Source organism: Microcaecilia unicolor, chromosome 2, assembly GCF_901765095.1.
Source record: "Microcaecilia unicolor chromosome 2, aMicUni1.1, whole genome shotgun sequence".
Lineage (NCBI taxonomy): Eukaryota > Metazoa > Chordata > Amphibia > Gymnophiona > Siphonopidae > Microcaecilia > Microcaecilia unicolor.
Genome location: NC_044032.1, coordinates 575,088,232 through 575,109,048, shown reverse-complemented (window position 1 = coordinate 575,109,048; position 20,817 = coordinate 575,088,232). Strand labels below are relative to the sequence as shown.

Here is a 20,817-nt window from a genome sequence, read left to right as displayed (position 1 = left end):
TCCAGGGATGGAGTCGGCACTTAGCTGATTAAGTGCCAATATTCAGCTCTTAACTGGCTAAGTACATAAGTATTGCCATACTGGGACAGACCAAAGGTCCATCAAGCCCAGCATCCTGTATCCAACAGTGGCCAATCCAGGTCACAAGTACCTGGCAAGATCCCAAAAAAGTACAATACATTTTATACTGCTTATCCTAGAAATAAGCAGTGGATTTTCCCCAAGTCCGTTTTAATAATGGTCTATGGACTTTACCTTTAAGAAGCCATCCAAACTTTTTTTAAACCCTGCTAAGCTAACTGCTTTTACTACATTCTCTGGCAACGAATTCCAGCATTTAATTACACATTGAGTGAAGACAAATTTTCTCTGATTCATTTAAATTTACTACTTTGTAGCTTCATTGGGTGCCCCCTAGCCCCAGTATTTTTAGAAAGAGTAAACAAGCGATTCTTGTCTACCCATTCCACTCCACTCGTTATTTTGTAGACATCTATCATATCTCCTCAACCGTCTTTCCTCCATGCTGAAGAGCCCTAGCCGCTTCAGCCTTTCCTCATAGATAGGACCACATAAAACCCAGTTCTATCTTTATGCAGTTTATGCTGAATATCACACTTAAACAGCCACGTTTTAGCAGGCTGCGTGTTCTCAGATATTCAGTGCCAGTGCCTAGACATGGCCCAGCATTGGATATTTGGGAATAAAGCTGGCAGCAGTCAGCAAAACGCTGATTGCTGCTGGCTGAATATCAACCCCTATAATTTTGTTATGATTTATTCTTTTTTTTTATTGCAGGGGAAATAAACAACATAACATAACGGGTTTTTAGCATGTGTCGCATAACATAGTGGGGTACAGTCAGAGTTGTAACAGAGTTTTCATATCCCTCCCCGATACAGTGTGTTATGATTTATTGTTGTGACTAAATATTAAAGGGCAAAATTAATTAGACACATTTGTATATGCAAGCTTTTCCTAATTCTTGCGTTTGAGTATGACAATTTTAGTTTGATTTTTATTTATTTACTTATGACAGCATTTATATCCCACAATTTTCCAGTATATATTATTTCAGTGTGGCTTACAAAGTTAATAAATATCAACAGCTCATTTAATTCTGATACTTCAAGATAATCTAATTAAAAAGACAATTTAAAATCTGGAAAAAATAAACTTCAGTTACTATCCTCATGATGTATTCCAATGACAGTCTCACAGGAAGAGGGTGGGGTGGGTTAGGTGAGAAATGGGGGGAGCTGGGTGGATGAGAGAGGGGAGAGATGGATGGTAGTTAAGAGGGTGACAAAGCAGTGAATTTTTATCTACCATCCATTTCTCCCTGTCTCTTATCCACCTAGCTCCCCCTGTTTCTCACCTAAACCACCCCCCACCCTCGTCCTGTGAGACTTTTCTGGCAGTACGTCCTTATCTCACCATTTCAAAAGATCCCAGCTACCAGTGCTCTCCAGTCTGCCAGTCTGTTATTGAGACCTGGCCCATGGTTCTCAGCTGTTTGTGGTTAGAAATAGTTTTGGTTTAAAAATATATATTATTTTTTTTTAAATGTGAACTGAGTTAAGTGTCGTGGAAAATTTGGTCAAGGTCTACATTTCATTCGTGTTGTTAGCATCAGGAGCTATATTTTCCATTGTGATTAACCATCTGCACACACTTGGAGGGTCATGAGGATGTCCTGTTTAGTTTTCCCAAAACATTGATTACTTAGTTGTGACTCATAATAAAAATCTGAGACAGTTTGTTCTAGTGTTTGTAAAGGAGCAGTGGTACTTTGACACTAATTTTATACCAAAGCTATCAAGGCACAGGTGCATATGTTGTACCATTTTTTACAAAGGCAGCCTGTGTCTCTGCAGCCTTAGAAGATTACACAAGGGAAAGTAAGACCTTAGTGTAATTTATTTATTTAGAGTTTGCTCACACCTTTTTCAGTAGTAGCTCAAGGTGAGTTACATTCAGGTACACTGGATATTTCTCTTTCCCAGGAGGGCTCACAATCTAAGTTTGTACCTGAGGCAATGGAGGGTTAAGTGACTTGCCCAAGATCACAAGGAGCAGCAGTGAGATTTGAACCGGCTACCTCTGGATTGCAAGACTGGTGCTCTAACTACTAGGCCACTCTTCCACTCCATTGTGTGCTTGTGCACGCGTGTACGTGTACTTTATAAGGTTCATGGAGAAGTGCTAATCCCACTCCCATTCTGCCTGTTTTCTCACCCCTTGTTCATATATCGGGGTAAGTCTGTAACATAGTAACATAGCAGATGACAGCAGAGAAAGACCTGTATGGCCCATCCAGTCTGCCCAACAAGATAAACTCATATGTGCTACTTTATGAGTATACCTGACTTTGATTTGTATCTGTCATTTTCAGGGCACAGACCGTAGAAGTCTGCCCAGCACTAGCCCCACCTCCCAACCACTAGCCCCGCCTCCCACCACTTGCTCTGCCACCCAATCTCTGCTAAGCTTCTGAGGATCCAAAGTAGGAACTAGCATGTAAAGTAGGAACTAGCATTTACCTGCCAGTTGTACATGTTAATATTTAGAATACTAGAATATACAGTCATCGCCTATGTGCTATTTGATAAATATGCATATTCTGGGGTCCTTTTACCAGGCTGCGGTAAAAATGGCCCTTTTGCTGCGCACTGTGGCCCTTTTTACTGCAGTGGGTATAAAGACCAAAAAATGGCATGGCCATGTGGTAAGATTTCACCTACCACGTAGCTGTGTGGGGGGAGCACTTAACACCACCCACCTCGCCGCTGCCCGATTGCCACTGGGTTAGCATCGTGCCGGAAAATAGCTACATATTTTCCATAGTGCAGCAAATGGCACGCGCCGAGGCGGGAACTACCACCGGCACCCGCGTTCGGCCAGCTGTTCTATAAAAGGGTCCCTCTGTATGTTAATGTACGTATCACTGGAACATAGGTACACATATGCCTAAGTGCATCCACACGCATATTCCTGGTTGCACTAAGGAAAATAGGTGCCTCCTTTCATTTATATTATACTAGCCGTTGAGCCCGTAAAAACGGGCTGGTATTGGGGTTTTCCTTCCCCCTCCCTGCGAGGTCGCCACCGCTACCGTCCCCCCCACCCCTGGAGTTGCTGCCATCCCTCCACCTGGCCTGGGCCTTCTCTCCGCTACTAAACTTACACATTCATTCGCCGGAATGCAGCACGCACATCAGCTGAGCTGCCGTCGGCCCTTCCTTCTCTGCCTGTGTCCCGCCCTCCTGTGACGTAACGTCAGCGAGGGCGGGACACAGGCAGGGAAGGAAGGCCGACGGCAGCTCAGCTGATGTGCATGCTGCGTTCCGGCGAATGGATGTGTTAGTAGCGGAGAGAGGGCCCGGGCCGGGTGGGGGGGAGGAACGGTAGCGGTGATCTCAGGCGGGCGGGGGGAGCGGTATCAACCTCGGTGGCGCAGTTTTCCTCTCTGTCCCGCCCTCGTCATCACGTATTGACGCAGGGGCGGGACAGAGAGGGAAGTCTCTACTGCGCATTTGCGAGTGAGTCGGTCACTCGCCGTTTATATGTTTGATGGGCCTATCAGTTGCTCTCTGAACCCCTATATGTATGGACACTGTTAGAGAATTGCCCCCTCTGTGCCTGTGCACCTACTTTGTATATGCATATACCTCCAGGCGGTTTAAGTGCCTGCTAAATGTGAAATGATGTACTACATGTTCAGGTGCCTTATACAATCACCCCCATGTGCCTTGCTTGCTGTTTACTCTAATAAATTCATTAATCGTATATTCTCACAACATAGCTACTAATCATGGACACACAAGCATTATTTTTGTTGAACAGGGATCTTCAGATTATCAAATGCTTCCACCATCCGGGAACCAAGCCCCAAACTGAAAATGGTGTTCCTTACATCTTCATTGATCATTCATTGATCAACCCGTGAAGAAATTTTTCAATTTTTTCTAAAACACTTTTTTCAATAAACTTTTCATTCACTTTAAGCATTAATCTTCTTGAATTAATGTTTTTTTTCTTTTTCACTGTCAACTTTGATATAAAGATATTACTTAGCTTAAAGCGATTAACAGCAGAAGTTTTCCCCCCAACTCAAACCTCTGCCGACATGGGAAATGTATAGAATTGAAGATTGAAGTTTTCCCCACACTATAAGTTAACGGTCTATTTAATTAGATTGCTTTCTGTTTATGCATCAACAGGTAATATTGTTAGAAACCAGATATGGCCTCTGAAATAGAATAATTGGGGATCAATGAAATAGGAAAACATTTTTGGAAGGGTGGTGGGGCTCCTGCTTTTATTCTTACACCCATTATTGGCAAAAAAAATGTAGAAAATTTCTCAGATGTTAAAATTCTCAAATAATCTCTGAAAATTCCCTTTATAACATTAAACAATTAAAACAAACTAAATATATATTTTTTACAAGCAACTTGTCAGAATACTTGTTTACCATCTATTTCAGAAGTGTGTGTTATGCTTCTGAAGTAGCATCAGATAGATTAGATGGAATCCCTCCCGCAGATCCTTTCATGTTGTCCCTCTTTCTCTTCACATCCCATTTTTGCTACTCCTCTCCTCATCTGTCCATTTCACATCATACAAGCTCAGTCCTGGCCTCTTCCCACCCTACTTGATCCCCCAGTCCTTTTTTCCTCCCCTCTATTTCATCCCATGTCTTCGCTGTTGACCCCAGCCCCATCCTTTATCAGTCCTGAAGTACAACCATGAGAGGAACTATAGCTTTGATGTATAAGACTTGCAATCACTACGTAGTTCAGATATGAAACTGGAGTGAAGCGGGATGGATATGAAGTGTTTTCTCTGTCATGCCCTTACAGTTCCATGTTTGAACTACATAAGGCTGACAAGTCTTCTTACGATAGTAGCGTGAGAGCTGTGGTGACTGTCGTGGTTCTACCTCAGAGGGCCAGATGAATTTGAAGCATATGAACGTTGAGGCCATAACATTGATTAGCTGGGCTTGGTTGGAGGGGAAGTGGTGGTGGTGGCTGAAGGAAGGTATATGGAATGATTGTTATTATATTGAAGGAGTGATAGCTGTAAATGCTGCCACCTTGGCTCTTGCACATGGCCAGTAAAGAAGAGAAAGCCCAGATTAAAGAGAGACTGACTGAGAGGAAAATTATATTGTAGGTATTAACCCTCTATAGGTAGTCACACCTTTTTGTAGTAGATAAGCTTTCAGTACCCCTCTTCTTTAGACTTGACAGCAAAAATTTAATTGTTCTAGGATTTAATATGCACTTCCTTCCTCGACTCTTCCTTTATATCTGAGGAAGAGGCCTCCTGTGGTCCAGTAAAACATACCTGTAAAGAATCCAGTTTTCTCCCTGATTGATCCAGCTACTGGAGCTGTACAGAAATTGAGTTTGAGCTCAGGGTGGGGGTACAGTCGTACAGAAATGACAAAAATCAGACTATGCAGGAATAGACCTTTCACTCTTTATTGTTACTGTGATCCTGATGATGCTGGTTGTTTGTTTTAAGGAGCAGAAGATTTTTCAGATTCCGTGGATGCATGCTGCTCGCCATGGGTGGGACGTTGAAAAAGATGCTCCTTTATTTAAGAACTGGGCAATTCATACAGGTATTAACATTCTTTATTATTCTGGGTAGAGCTTCTAGTGCTGTTTTTATAATCAGACATATATTGGTCTATATTCAAAAGCAATTATGTGGTTGGTAGCAGTGGAGCAATCACATAAATGTTTTATTTTTATTTAAAACCTGTAGTGATTCTGTGGATAAATTTGGCCATTTTGTTCAAATACTCGGTGGCAGAATTCGACCACTGAGTGTATAAATTATACATCCAAGTGCCAATGGGCAAATAGATAATTTTTCACAGTATAAAAGTTTTATCTACCAAAACAACAGGAATGACCCCTCAGTAATACAAATAGCTAGGACTTTATCAAGGAGAAAAAATATCTTGGAACATTCCAGCAATAGACAATCTCCTGACCACTCTGTTCATTCATTGCTATTAAAAAAAACTCCTTACTACCTTCATAAATTCAATATTATATCAGAAAGATCTGTGTCAAAAATTGTTGTATCAGATGATCAGATAATAATTTTTAAACACAGAACTGGTCGTTTTAAAGTTATACTTGGATTTTCAAAAGTGCACTTACATATTGTTTTTAGATCATGTTACTTTAGTTCCTTTGGATTGGTGTTTTGTAGGCCATGACCGTGTAGTATGTTCCTTTTAATAAAAAATGATTTCAAATAAACAGTCAGTTCTGTGTTTAACTTTTATACAGTAGCCATTTCACTTCGTACTGACCTTACAATGTTCTCCTCACTAGGAAAATTTCAGCCGGGGGTTGATAAACCAGATCCCAAGACATGGAAAGCCAATTTTCGGTGTGCTATGAATTCCCTGCCAGATATTGAAGAAGTGAAAGACAAAAGCATAAAGAAAGGAAACAATGCATTCAGGGTATACAGAATGCTGCCCCTGTCGGAAAGACCTTTTAGAAAAGGTAAATATCCAACAGCTCTGTCATAACTGTTCCTAAATAACAGTCTGTGGTGAGAGCAGGCGGTGATGAATAATTAGTGACCCTCACTGAAATACGAATTTACCCACAGAGGCAACAGGCATATATTTCTTATGATGTACTGTTTCACTACATCAATGATACCGTGGGGAGAAATTTATAAAGTATTTTCTCTGTTATACACATGAAAAAGGGCTGTTAAAATTGCGTGGTCACATGCACTTGAGCAAGGTTGAACGTACTTATACATGCACTGCTCATAGGTTTTCATTTGGAGTTATTTGGGGAGATTATTTCTTTATTTATTCCATTTGTATCCCACATTTTCCCACCCATTGGTAGGTTCAATGTGGCTTACATATTACAAGAAGGATGGTTACAGAATTTCAATTTAGTTGATATGTATTTCTTAATACAGATCAGTAAAAGCATAGACTTGGTTTACAGTTAGTATGAGGGGAATGGATATTATTTGTGAAAGTAGTGTTGGCTTCGTTGTTTTCATTTTTGAGATTATATTGGAATTGCGAGCCCTCTGGGTGGATCTCTTCATAAAGGGGGTTAAAAAATTCTAATAAATATATAAAACAAACATTCAGCTAAATGTACCTTGCCTTGAGCTATTGCTTGAAAAGTGTAAGCTAAATACTGATCCATCAAATAAACCTATACATCTGCTCTTTAGCATGCACAGGGGAGGAGTTGCGACGTATGTGGGTACACATTCAGGGGGTCCATTGCGTATGAGAATTAGTGCATTAATTCTGAGTGTCTATTTGTAAAGCACATAGGGGCCCTTTTGCTAAGCTCTGGTAAAAAGTAGCCTGCACTAGTTTAGACACGTGAAATTAGCACTCACTGGGCCATTTTTTACCGCGGCAGCTAAAAAGGCCTTTTTTTAGTTTAAACACTTCTTATTGAACAACAATAAAATAACAATCCAGACATCATTTGTAAGTTGTTCAGCTTTTTCAGTGCATATCCCCCCCACCCTCCCCCTTTCCACCCTCCAAAGAATAGAAACAATCTTGTTCCCAAGGAAAACATTAAGGATAAAACAGCCACTAGGACCTCAATATAGCAAATAAATTAGAAAAAGGAGGGAGGACTGTACTCTGATAGCCTTCCCCAAACTAGCCCTAACGTTCCATTATGTTTATGTTTCAACCTTCTCCCGGGGAACCAAACAATTTGCCGTTCACCAAACTCTATATGATTTAGCTTAAATAAGCCTGATAAGAAACAATGCAACACAGAGTAATAAACGTTCTCCTTAAGATTTAAGATCCCCCCCCTTATTACACCACCCCGTTCCCTTATTCCTAGACCCCCCCTCTTCCCCCCTCCAACCTCCCCCCCCCATCCCAAAGAACCCTATCTACTTCCCAGACTACTAAATATACCGGACAGCTACCACTAAAAAGGCCTTTTTTAAATAGGCCAGGAAATGGCCATGCATGAGCACTAATATTAAAAATAACGTGTGGCTATTTACTGCCTAAGCCCTTATTGCTACCTATTTACTTGGTGGTCAGGGCTTAAGCGCTACTCATGCGGTAATCAGGCAGTGCATAGCAATGTGGCTGCGTTTCTGATTACTGTTGGGAACGTCCCCTCTCTCCCCCCCCCCCGCCCCCCCCAGTACAAAATAGACAATTATTTTCTACCGTGGGAAACAGCACATGCCAACTTTGGAATTCCCGCCAGGTACCCATGCTACCCTGGTGGTAGTGTTGATTTGCATTAGCCCTGTCGCGGCTTAATAATAGGGCACCATAGGCTTTACAATAGGCCTAAAATAGGTGCCTGTTTGGAGCTGTAGGCACCCTGTTATAAAATTACCCCCCACAAGTACGTCTGGGACGTTAATCCCTGGATTCTATAAAGGTTGCCCAGATTTGTGTGCCAAAATGTGTGCGTGCAACTTAAGGTTAACAAGCCAATTAATGATAATTGGGTGCTAGCAATCAATTATTGACACTAATTAGGATTTGCGCGTGCATCTGGCTGCGCGCTATTTTATAACATTGAGCACCCAAATCCCATAGCGCACAACCCAGAAGGGGGTGTAACTATGGGAGGGGCATGGCCAGGTCAGGGGTGTTCTGAAAATTTGCACACAATGTTATAGAACACCAAGGATATGCACCCAAGTTGGGCGCCAGGAATTATAGACGTAAGTCCTGGTGTCCAAAGTTGGGTCTTTCAAGAGTTCTATTGAAGGAAAGAGGGGAATGAAATGGAAAGGGAGCAATTTTTTGTGGGGTTCAGCTGGCTAAGATTGAAGGCGGAACAGGAGTGTAGTTAAATGTGCTGATAGCTGATCTGGAAATCTTTGAGGCCGTAAAGGGGAATGCAAGCAGGGAAGGCAGCAGGGTTAGATGGGTTGGAATCTGAATTTCATAGGATGTTGGGATGGAGGGTAGTGTAGCCCTTATGAAATATGTTCAGTCACGCTTGACTTACTTCTTCTTAATAACTGATTTATGGCATGAAGCAAAATGGATCTGTGAAAGCTGTGTACTATGAACATACGAGAGAAACGGTATTTTTCAGTAATTATGTCTACCCACCACTACTTATCACGCTTGAGTTACTTGGCTGTAACTTACCAGACTCCTTTATGATGCCACCAAGAAACCCAGGTCGTAACTTGACATCGATGTTCCAAACACTGCGGTATCTGCACAGCACCTGCAAGATCCACCCAGGAGGGCACTATGAGTATATAATATATGTTTAATCCTCTCTGGTTTATCTCTGTATTTATACTATAAACCTCCAAGATCCTGTACTTCTCAGATTGGTGGAGTGGCTATAAATAAATCATCAGCTCTACTGTGGCAAAAACAGTTCACAAACCACTAGGTTTACTGTAATGGTTGGTAACGTGGTTATCCTACAGTGCGTTGCAGATTCAGAATTGTAAGGCTGGCTGAATACAGGCATTTGCAGCTCTTTGCTGGAATCCCTTCTGGCAGCCTCTGAATTTTACTGGCATGTGCAACTTTCTTTAGGTTAGGTACTTTACTTTCTAACTCTTCTGACTCTCTTACCTATCTATATGATCCATCTTTGCTGATTCCCTTCACTATCAATTAAAATGTTCTACCCATCTTCAAATCAATGCTCAAAGCCCACCTCTTCAATGTCGCCTTCGGCTCCTAATCACTACAACTCTACTCAGGAAATCTAGACTACCCCAACTTGACATTTCGTCCATTAGATTGTAAGCTCTTCCGAGCAGGGACCGTCCTTAATTGTTAATTTGTACAGCGCTGCGTAACCCTAGTAGCGCTCTAGAAATGTTAAGTAGTAGTAGTAGTAGTAGTAGTGAAAGGGTGGTATTTGATTGTGGTATGCATAAAAAGGATGGGGATATTCACAAGGTGGGGGCTTATAGGTCCATATTGTTTATAAACACAGACGTAAAAATCCTCACGCTTATTCTAGAGGCTAGGTTAAGTACTGTAGTCCTGCAGAAGGTTGGGGAGGGGGATCAAATGGGTTTTGTGATGAGGAGAAGTAGGATGCGTAATGTTAGAAAGTTGATAACAGCCCTATTGACAAAGGCAGGCATAGTTTTAAGCTTGGATGGTGAAAAGGCCTCTGACAGTGCTGGGTGGCAGTGCATGTTTTGGGTGTTAAAAATAGTGGGGGATTCAAAGAGAAATGTTGGCATGGATAAAACCGCAGTACACTGTTGATGAGTGGAGAAATGACTGCAGTCAGATATTGAGGGTGGCACTCAGCTATCACCGCTACTGTTTATACTCATGCTGGAACTTCTGGTGATGAAATTGAAGCAAGCTCCGAAGGTTAAAAACATCCAAGTGGAAAAACAGAGTTAACATTGCATTTGTTTCAGGGAACTACTACTACTACTTATCATTTCTATAGCGCTACCGGACGTACGCAGCGCTTCACACTTGAGCATGGAGAGGCAGTCCCTGCTCGATAGAGCTTACAATCTAATTATGACAGACAGACAGGACAAGTAAGGGATAAGGGTTAGGACAGACAGGACATATCAGGGATAGGAAGTGAGTGTTCCAGTGATATTGGAGGCTGCACAATTTGAATTATCTGGGGGTCTGGATACTGAAGGAATTATCTAATTTTTATTGAGTAAATATTCTGGAGGTGAGTGATCAGGTGATCTCTCGGATAGAAGTATGGAAGGACCTGCTCCTGTTTTTATTTGGGTATCTGCCTTTATTTGAAATTTATTACTAAAAGGTGATGAATAAGCTGTAGCTGGTACCCTGCCAGCTAAAAAGGAGGTAGCTGGGGCAGATGAAATTGGCCCTAATCAAGTCTCATTGGAGCAGGAAGAGACCTTATATTAGTTTAGGCTGGTTAATGACCAGGGACAAAGGAAGATTGGAACTACCGGCTCTTAGGCTATATAACATATAGTTTACCGTTTATTAAAATTTGCTATACCGCTTGGTTTTATATAAATTCACAGCAGTGTACAATTACAAAACCAAGAAAGAACTACAGTATAATGATAGGAAAGCACACACACACACACACACAGCATAGCATGCCAGCTGCAGTTTGGAGTGCTTTTACTAAGGTGCACTGAAAAATGACTTGCGGTAGCGTAGGCATGGGTTTTGGGCGCGCGCTGATCCATTTTTCAGCGCGCCTGTAAAAAAAAGGCCTTTTAAAACTTTTGCCGAAAATGGATGTGCGGCAAAATCAAAATTACTGTGCGTCCATTTTGGGTCTGAGACCTTACCGCCAGCCATTGACCTAGTTGTAAAGACTCACGTGGTAACCGGATAGTAATGACCTACGTGTGTCAAGTGCCACTTGGCACGCGCCCGATATATGAAATTACCAGAAGAGCCATGCGGTAACTCCATTTTGGTGCGCGTAGACACGTGGCTTAGTAAAAGGGCCCCTTTGTCTAGGAGTGGATAAAGGCAAACTGTAGATTTTGTGCAGAAGGTTTACTTGAAGGTCTTACAAGATCTTGATCCCTGCTGTACTATATTCAAGCCCTTGGGAAGGGGGGAAGAGGGCTACTGGAGCAGCCCATTAGTGACTTTGGAGGTTAGATTTTGGCTGCATGATTACAAGATTCTGAAAAGAGTCTGATGCATGGCACTTGGCCAAGGGCCAGGGAGGTACTGATAGAGGTATGTCGAGAGGAGGATAGTTGTAAATGAAACCTTATGGTGCCGACTAACTGTAGGCCCAAAAGAGCAGGAAGAAAACCAAGACCACCTCCCCCCAGTGCCGTAGCGAGGGCTAATGGCACCCGGGGCGGGGCGCCACTGCGCACCCCCCCCCCCGGGTGCAGCACGGCGTGACCCCCCCCCCCCCCCCTGTGGTGCACCCCCCCCCCCCCCCGACCGCATTCTTACCTGCGGGAGGACCGATCCGCCCCGAGTGCATGTCACTCGGAGCTGCGTCGGCCCGCTGGTTCCCTGCTCTCTCTGCCCCGGAACAGGAAGTAACCTGTTCCGGGGCAGAGGGAGCAGAGAAGCAGCGGGGCCGGCACCCCCCCCCCCCCGAGCGCGTGCACCCGGGGCGGACCGCCCCTCCTGCCCCCCCCCTTCCTACGCCACTGCCTCCCCCTACCCCCCATAAACAACTTATTTATTTATAACAACTTCTTTCTTTTGCTACAGGAAAGAAAACAAAGATGGAAAAAGAAGAAAAGTTTAAACCTATCAAGGTAATGCCTTAAAACTAAAAACATCACAGCCTATGGGGATAGTTTTATAATTACATAGATCATCTGACCTTGCAGCTTTTATGCACGTAACATAGTCCTGTATCATAAGGGAAAGTTTGTGTATATTTTCCCTTTTATGTTTATTTTGTCAAATTGCTCTATCTGTTAAGTTAAATCTATGCCTCAATTTTGTGCCCTTCAGTTGAGAGGTATCATCATAGCCTACTGTGTCACCCATGGGCGTAGCTACGTGGGACCACGGGGGCCTGTGCCCCCCCAGATTTGGCCCTGGCCCCCACCGACCCTTTCGACCCCCCCCTTACCGGCGCCACTAACCCTCCCCCACTGCCGCCATCGGGTACATGTGCTGGCGGGGGACTCGGGGGAGGGTTAGTGGTGGTGGAAAAGGGGGGTCAGAAGGGGAGGGGCGCTGGGGGGAGTCAAAGGTGGTGGGGGTCTGCGGCGAGTGGGGGTCCGTGGCGCTGGGGGGCTAAAATGTGCCCCCTCACCTCGGGCTCTGGCCCCCCTCCCACCAAAGTCTGGCTACGCCCCTGGTCATACACCATTTTGGTCACATACTTTGATCATGTACTTTGATTAAATGGTCTTAAGGAGCTTTGTGCTGTATCCTTTTTATATGTTATTTTGCTGAGATATGATTCTTGTTCTTACATATGGTGTTTATATAGTTTTACAGAGATTCCTAAACAGTTTTTAGCTGTGCATGTGAATATGGAGTTTTATCTGGATCACTTCGTAATTGATTTGATAAGGAAAAAGACCAGTTTTGTTTTCTTACCTAACTGGGTGCCCCTTTTACCAAGCTGTGGCAAAAGGGTGCTGGCGTCGGCGCGTGTTTTACAGGTGTGCTGAGGCCCCCTTTTACCACAGCTGGTAAAAGGGAAGTATCGCTTTCTGACAGGAAATGGCCGGGCGGCAAGTAAAGTACTTGTGCGGCCATTTCGGGGGGGGGGGGAGCACTTACTGCCACCCATTGAGGTGGCGGTAAGGGCTTCCATGTTAACCCGGCACTGCCTGATTACTGCCAGGTACACTCCGGCTCTACAAAAATAAATTAATTTTTGTAGTTCCGGAAATGACAGCATTCTAGGTGTGGGAAGTACTGCCGGGCTGCTGCGGTAGCTCGGCAGTACTTCCTGTATAGCGAGCAGTAAGCCCGCGTTGGGCTTACTGCCGCTTAGTAAAAGGAGCCCTGGGTTTTTTCTATAGGTTGGGGGAGGGGGTGATGGTTAAAGACATTGTGTAAACTGTGCCACTGATGTCATCCGGGCTTGAAGAGTGCAACCAAATTTTGTAAAAGTTACATTTGTAAAATATGTGCTTGTTAAATTTTGATACAGTTAAAAATGAAGCTCATTGCCACCAGTTGGATTTTATCTAAGATACAAGTTCATTACTTTTCAAAAAGTTGCCTGTGGGAATTTTCTACACAGGGTTTTCACTAGAACCTAACAAAACTAGCTTGTAAATTAATTTGCTTTAACAGCTTTCAAAAATGTGAAAAAATATAATTAATTTAATTGTTGAGGGCGTGCGTCTGTCGTCAAAAGGCAGAAGGTAACCCAGAGCAATTAACTGTTAGAAACTAGTTAGTTTATAGCACTGCTAATATCTCTGAGCCTGTAAAAGGTACCATAGCATGTTGAATGTATGGGACTTTGGTTTGAAGTATCATTGAAAATATAGCATTCTCAGTGTCCCTTTTCCTAAGCCAGTGTTTCTTAACCAATACTGGAGTACCCCTTAACTAATTTGGTTTTCGGGGTATCCTATATAATAATTTGCACCTCAATCTGGATGCGTGGGTTCATAACACAGTTCCCATTGGTTCGCCCTGGGGATGACGTCACAGGGCGGACCAATGGGAAGTGAAAGGGAAGGGAACCCAGCAGCAGTCACCGGAGTTGAGTAAACAATGCCCCCCCCCCCCCCGAGTTCCATGATCCCCTCCTTCCACTCCCGTCCGTCCAAGTTCCACGGGCCCACTCCAGTCCAACAGCCCCACTCCCGTCCGAGTTCCACGCCCCCCCTCCTCCGATTTCTGCTGCCCAGCGCCTCCCTCCCTCTCTCTCTCTCTAGAAGGAGGAGGGGGAGGAGGAGGGGGGAGGGGCAGGTCCTGGAACTCGAAGGGGAGGGGTGCGTCCTGGAACTTGAAGGGGACGGGTGCCTGGAACTCGAAGGAGAGGGAGGGTGGCAGGTAGGGGGCGTGGAACTCGGACGGATGGAGGCAGGTAGGCACTGAGATATGCTTAAGACATGGGCGTCCTCAGCCGATAATGGAAAAAAGAAGGGTGTACCTGACAAGCACTTGGCCGACTTTCCTTGGTCCATTTTTTCTTGCGACCAAGCCTCAAAAAGGTGCCCGAACTGACCAGATGACCACCAGAGGGAATCGGGGATGACCTCCCCTTACTCCCCCAGTGGTCACTGAAATTAAATATGACCAAAACCGAGCTTCTCATTTTCCCCCCCAAACCCACCTCCCCGCTCCCCCCGTTTTCTATTTCTGTTGATGACTCTCTCATTCTCCCTGTCTCCTCAGCTCGAAACCTTGGGGTCATCTTTGACTCTTCTCTCTCCTTCTCTGCTCATATCCAGCAGATTGCCAAGACCTGCCGTTTCTTTCTTTACAACATCCGTAAAATTCGCCCCTTTCTTTCCGAGCACTCTACCAAAACCCTTATCCACACCCTTGTCACCTCTTGTTTAGACTACTGCAATCTGCTTCTTGCTGGCCTCCCACTTAGACACCTCTCCCCTCTCCAGTCGGTTCAAAACTCTGCTGCCCGTCTCGTCTTCCGCCAGGGTCGCTTTACTCATACTACCCCTCTCCTCAAGACCCTTCACTGGCTCCCTATCCGTTTTCGCATCCTGTTCAAACTTCTTCTACTAACCTATAAATGTACTCACTCTGCTGCTCCCCAGTATCTCTCCACACTCGTCCTTCCCTACACCCCTTCCTGTGCACTCCGCTCCATGGATAAATCCTTCTTATCTGTTCCCTTCTCCACTACTGCCAACTCCAGACTTCGCGCCTTCTGTCTCGCTGCACCCTACGCCTGGAATAAACTTCCTGAGCCCCTACATCTTGCCCCATCCTTGGCCACCTTTAAATCTAGACTGAAAGCCCACCTCTTTAACATTGCTTTTGACTCGTAACCACTTGTAACCACTCGCCTCCACCTACCCTCCTCTCTTCCTTCCCTTTCACATTAATTGATTTGATTTGCTTACTTTATTTTTTTTTCTATTAGATTGTAAGCTCTTTGAGCAGGGACTGTCTTTCTTCTATGTTTGTGCAGCGCTGCGTACGCCTTGTAGCGCTATAGAAATGCTAAATAGTAGTAGTAGTAGTAGTAGTAGTCACTAACCCCCTCCCACCCTAAAAAAAAAAAACTTTAAAAATATTTTTTGCCAGCCTCAAATGTCATACCCAGCTCCCTGACAGCAGTATGCAGGTCCCTGGAGCAGTTTTAGTGGGTACTGCAGTGCACTTCAGGCAGACGGACCCAGGCCCATCCCCCCCTACCTGTTACACTTGTGGTGGTAAACGTGAGCCCTTCAAAACCAACCAGAAACCCACTGTACCCACATCTAGGTGCCCCCCCTTTACCCATAAGGACTATGGTAGTGGTGTACAGTTGTGGGTGGTGGGTTATGGAGGGGTTTGGGGGGCTCAGCACCCAAGGTAAGGGAGCTATGCACCTGGGAGCAATTTATGAAGTCCACTGCAGTGCCCCCTAGGGTGCCGGTTGGTGTCCTGTCATGTGAGGGGGACCAGTGCACTACGAATGCTGGCTCCTCCCACGACCAAAATGCTTGGATTTGGTCGTTTCTGAGATGGGCGTCCTCGGTTTCCATTATCGCCGAAAACCAGGGACGACCATCTCTAAGGTTGACCTAAATGTTGAGGTTTGGGTGTCCCCGACCGTACTATCGAAACGAAAGATGGCCGCCCATCTTGTTTTGATAATATTGGGTTTCCCCGCCCCTTCGCTGGGACGTCCCACTAGGACGTCCTCAGGAAAACTTGGGCGCCCCGTTCGATTATGCCCCTCTATGCCATACTTGTATTATTATTGCTCATGTTTGATCTCTTCTTACTGTACACCGCCTTGCGTGAATTCCTTCAAAAAGGAGGTAAATAAATCCTAATAAATAGATATTCTGTAAACCTTGCCTAAAGTTAGGCACGGTTTATAGAATACGCATAGCACCCGTTCTCGTGACTAAAATTTAGGCATGACCATTTACACCAACTGAAACCTGGTGTAAATGCCCGCGCCTAACGTGGCATAGATTGGGCATATTCTGTAACAGTATGCATAATTTTTAGGAATGCCCAGTACCCTTCCATAGCCACTCCCCCTTTTGAATTCTGTGTGTTGGAATTTACGCAGCCACTTTACAGAATATACTTAGGAAATTGTGCATGTAAATTCTAAATAGTGGCAATAATTGCTTGTTAGTGGCCAATTATTGGCGCCGATTGGCTTGTTAACCAATTAAGTTGTGCACACAATTTGGCTGCACTGCCAAATTTGCGCGTTTTTAGCTGCCATATATAGAATCTGGGGGTGAATGTCTATTAACTAGCCACACATTTATCCTTCCCTAAACATGCCCAGGCCACGCCCCCTTCCATTTGCTTGCAATTGGGTCTAATATGTGCATATCCCAGGCTTTGTAGAATGGGGACTTAGATGTTTATGTAATATAAATGTTTAAGTGCTGGTTTATACATGTATTAAACCCAAGTGGGCTTGTAAAATGAGGGCCTATATCAAGAGCTACTGCAAAGGATCTAGATTTCTTCAGGCCCTTCCAGAATACGGCTAGTGACCATGTCATTTTGATTCGTGAAGAGCTGCAGTAGCTGTTGATATAACAGCAAACAACTTTTAAAATACTACCTATGACATTATAAATACTTCACTCAGTTAGGCCTCTACTATATAAAGGCGTTACTGAAGGAGAAGTCTTCAGCTCTCCCTGAAGATTTGGTTTTGTTACTACTACTAAATCATTTCTATAGTGCTACTAGTCTTACGCAGCGCTGTACACATTAAATGCAAGTACTTTCTCTGTCACTAGAGGGCTCACAATCTCATTTTGCCTCTTGTTACCATTCTTTCTTTCTTCTCTTTCTGTTCCTCTAAGCCAGTGTTTCCCAAGTGTGGTCAGAGAGTACACCTTGTCACTCAGGTTTTCAGGATATCCACAATGAATATGCATGATGAGATTTGCATATAATGGAGGCAATGTATGCAAATCAAGTTCATGCATATTCATTATGGATGTCCTGAAAAACCTGACTGGCAAGGGGTACTCCAGGACTGGACTTGGGAAACACTGCTCTAACTTATTTTCCTTTTAATCTGTTTTTCCTGTTTCTCTTATCTGTTTAATTGTTTTTCTGATTTGCCTTTGGTTTTTGATTTGTTGTACTATGCATATACTTCCCCCTGATTACTTGTTCCTCTTTTACTAAGTTGTTACAGTTTCCGTGTTGTCCTGGTATGCACACCACCATGAAGCTATTTGAAAATGGTGGTATATCAAATGTGGCAAATAATAAATAAATTGCACACCCCCACCAGAATTGCTATCTGGTCTTTCATATACTTTGCGCAGAAGAAAGTCCCAAGTAACGCCACGCTGGGATATTCTGAGTAGGATTGGGACATGGTCCTACTTCTTGGCACTAATTTGGATGTTGGGCATATTCATATTGGAGTTTTGATATCAAATGACTCCTGGCACAGGTGCAGTGCGCCAAAACATGGCCCGTGTCGGGTCATTGATTTACGAGTCTTTGATGTATGAGGCTGATCTGTGCTGTGGAATAAAAGGACTTGTCTGATTTTTTTAAGGCTCTTGGTACTTTCTTCTGTGCTCTGGACTGTCTTTTGTGCTTTGAACCCTCTCCGTTTGTTCTTTCATATACTTTGGCCAGATTTACTGCAATCTCTGTCTGTGTTCCCGCACCAGCCCCACACTGTAAAATGTGGTTCCACTAGATCAGGGGTAGGCAACTCCGGTCCTCGAGAGCCGCAGGCAGGTCAGGTTTTCAGGATATCCACAATGAATATGCAGGAGATAGATTTGCATACCATGGAGGCATTGCTTGCAAATCTATCTCCTGCATATTCATTGTGGATACCCTGAAAACCTGACCTGCCTGTGGCTCTCGAGGACCGGAGTTGCCTACCCCTGCACTTGATAATCACCAGGGATCAATCTGTTTCCCTTTCCAGAAGCTATTAAAGCCTTGGTTCATTTGTCCATGCTTTTAAACAGCTCGCAGTGTTTTTATGAACTTATTAAATTGATTAAGAGATTGGTTAAATTATTCTTGAGGATGGAATTGATCTGACTTGGTGACGTGGTACTTTTTCTGGGACAGATATATTTGCATGTGATTAGTATATATAATTATTGCTCAGACGGATTTGACTTAAGTGTTGTATTATTTATAGCTCACTATGGGGTTCCTAAAATGATAAGGCAAGGAAATTCAATTAACTAAATAGATCTCCAAGGATTAAACCCAGGGCAGGATGGCTCAGGGTGGAGGAGAAGCCTAATGGTTAGAGCAGCTGACTGGGAACCAGGTTCAAATCTCATGGTGGCTCCTTGTGGCTTTGGCAAGCTACTTAACCATTCATTGCCTTGAGATGGCTAGAGGTTGTGTTGGCAAACTCACCCCACTTAGGATCTACCATAGAAACCATCATGCTTGTGGCAGGTCCCATAAGTCTTTCACGGCTTGCTGCCTGGGCACAGGGGAGTAGAGAGAGAGAGAATGGCTGTAGTATGCTGTAACAATACAAATGGGTATAAAATAATTGCACCAAGATAGAGGCCAGTGGATCATCTCACATGAGTTTTGTTCTTATTATAGCGAGAACCAGCAGACTCTTCTTTACAGAGGACTAATGGAATAAGTTTGTTTACTTCTTCTGACTGCGGTGTCTCATGCCCAACTCTAAATGGAGATATTTACAGCACTGTGAACATATTGGGTAAGTCATGTCATCTCTCATATTTCCATAAATAGGACGGTATGCATGTTTCAATATTAGGGGAGTATTTTTATAAAGCATAGTGCCATGTGTAAAACATGTTTTAAATGTAGAAAAAGGCTGTTGTGCACATATATTTCATTTATTAGATTTATATCCGCCCATCATTACACTTCTGGGCAGTGTACAATTGTATATTCAATATAGAACAATACTTAAAATCTAAATTAACAAATAAATTAAAGGGGAAAGGATTTTGGATTTGGCTCACTTTTTAAATTCTGTTTTCTACATACAATCAAAGAAAAATACTTTTAAATAGGAAATTACAGTAAAATACTATTTGAAATTAATTATAAATAGGGAATCAGAGAAAAATGTAGACAGATAAAGACCATATGGCCTATCCATTCTGTCCACCCATGCCATCTACTCTCCCTATCACTCCCTGTGTACTTTTCCTAAGCTCTCTTGAATTCGGATACTGTTTTCATTTCCACCAGGAGGCAGCTCCACGAATTCACCACCCTTTCCAAGTATCCTTCTTGCTTTCACTTTCACCTTTTCTACCTGTTTGGCCACCTTTAGAGCGTCACATAGATTACATTTTTTAGCAGCCTGTTGTTAACTGTCACTGCCATGTGTATCCCAACTCCACTCAGGAGGGGGTGAGATCTGTACACATAATGTGACCATGACCAATAACAGTCTGATGTATAGCCCTTCGTGGCTTTATATCAATAAAAATGTAGCCTATCCTAGTATAGGTACTAAGAGATGTCAAGAAGAAAATTTACTTCTCAAAGGAGGTCTGCTGTCTCCACTAACAACCCCAGATCCCTTATTGCAGCCCTGAACCTTTAGCCTAATAGGTATCTCTGCCCCCACTCCAAGCCAAAGCGTTCTTCACAGGGTCAGTGTACATGTTGAAATCCTTTCCCAATATTATTATGCCCTTGGCAAATGCAGCTAAATTAATCTTTAAAGGATTCAGGAAAGATATCTGATCCAAGTTGGGAACATACACATTTGCACATGTATAGTGCTCTCTTCTATGGAACACATTGACAAACACCCTGATCCCCTGGTGGTCCCTGCTCATATTCATACTGTATATACTCTAATATAAACCAAGATTTTTGGGCCAAAAAAAATGGCCCAAAAATGGGGATCTTGGTTTGTATTCGAGTCCCCACCCGATAATTGGCGCTTTTCCCATCCGATTATCAGTGCTATTGTCCTCCCCTCCCCACCCGATGACCAGTGCTACTGTCCTACACTCCCCCCCCCAAAACCGGCACTGCTGTCCTACACTCCTCTCCCCCCCCCCCCCCCCCCGATGACTGGCATTACTGTCCTTCACACACCCCGACTAGCATTGCACTTACCATTCTGCTGCTCACTGAAGTTGATGCCAGTGCTCTACTAGTTTAAGTCCTTGAGCATCTGGGGGTGCTCAAGACCTGCCAGCTCCTGCCCTCTCCCAAGTTGCCGGCAGGCCTTGAGCACCCCCAGATGCTCA

General features: G+C 43.8%; 1 protein-coding gene across 5 annotated transcripts in view; it reads left to right on the top strand.

The window, feature by feature from the left end:
- IRF2 (interferon regulatory factor 2) overlaps positions 1-20,817 on the top strand; it is a 160,479-nt gene that overhangs the window by 116,211 nt on the left and 23,451 nt on the right. For all 5 annotated transcript variants that reach the window (XM_030191506.1, XM_030191502.1, XM_030191503.1 and 2 more), the window contains 4 exons: positions 5,536-5,635; positions 6,363-6,539; positions 12,203-12,249; positions 19,175-19,295. In XM_030191506.1, coding sequence (XP_030047366.1) covers positions 5,536-5,635; positions 6,363-6,539; positions 12,203-12,249; positions 19,175-19,295 — 445 coding nt within the window. The remainder of the gene's footprint in view (positions 1-5,535; positions 5,636-6,362; positions 6,540-12,202; positions 12,250-19,174; positions 19,296-20,817) is intronic.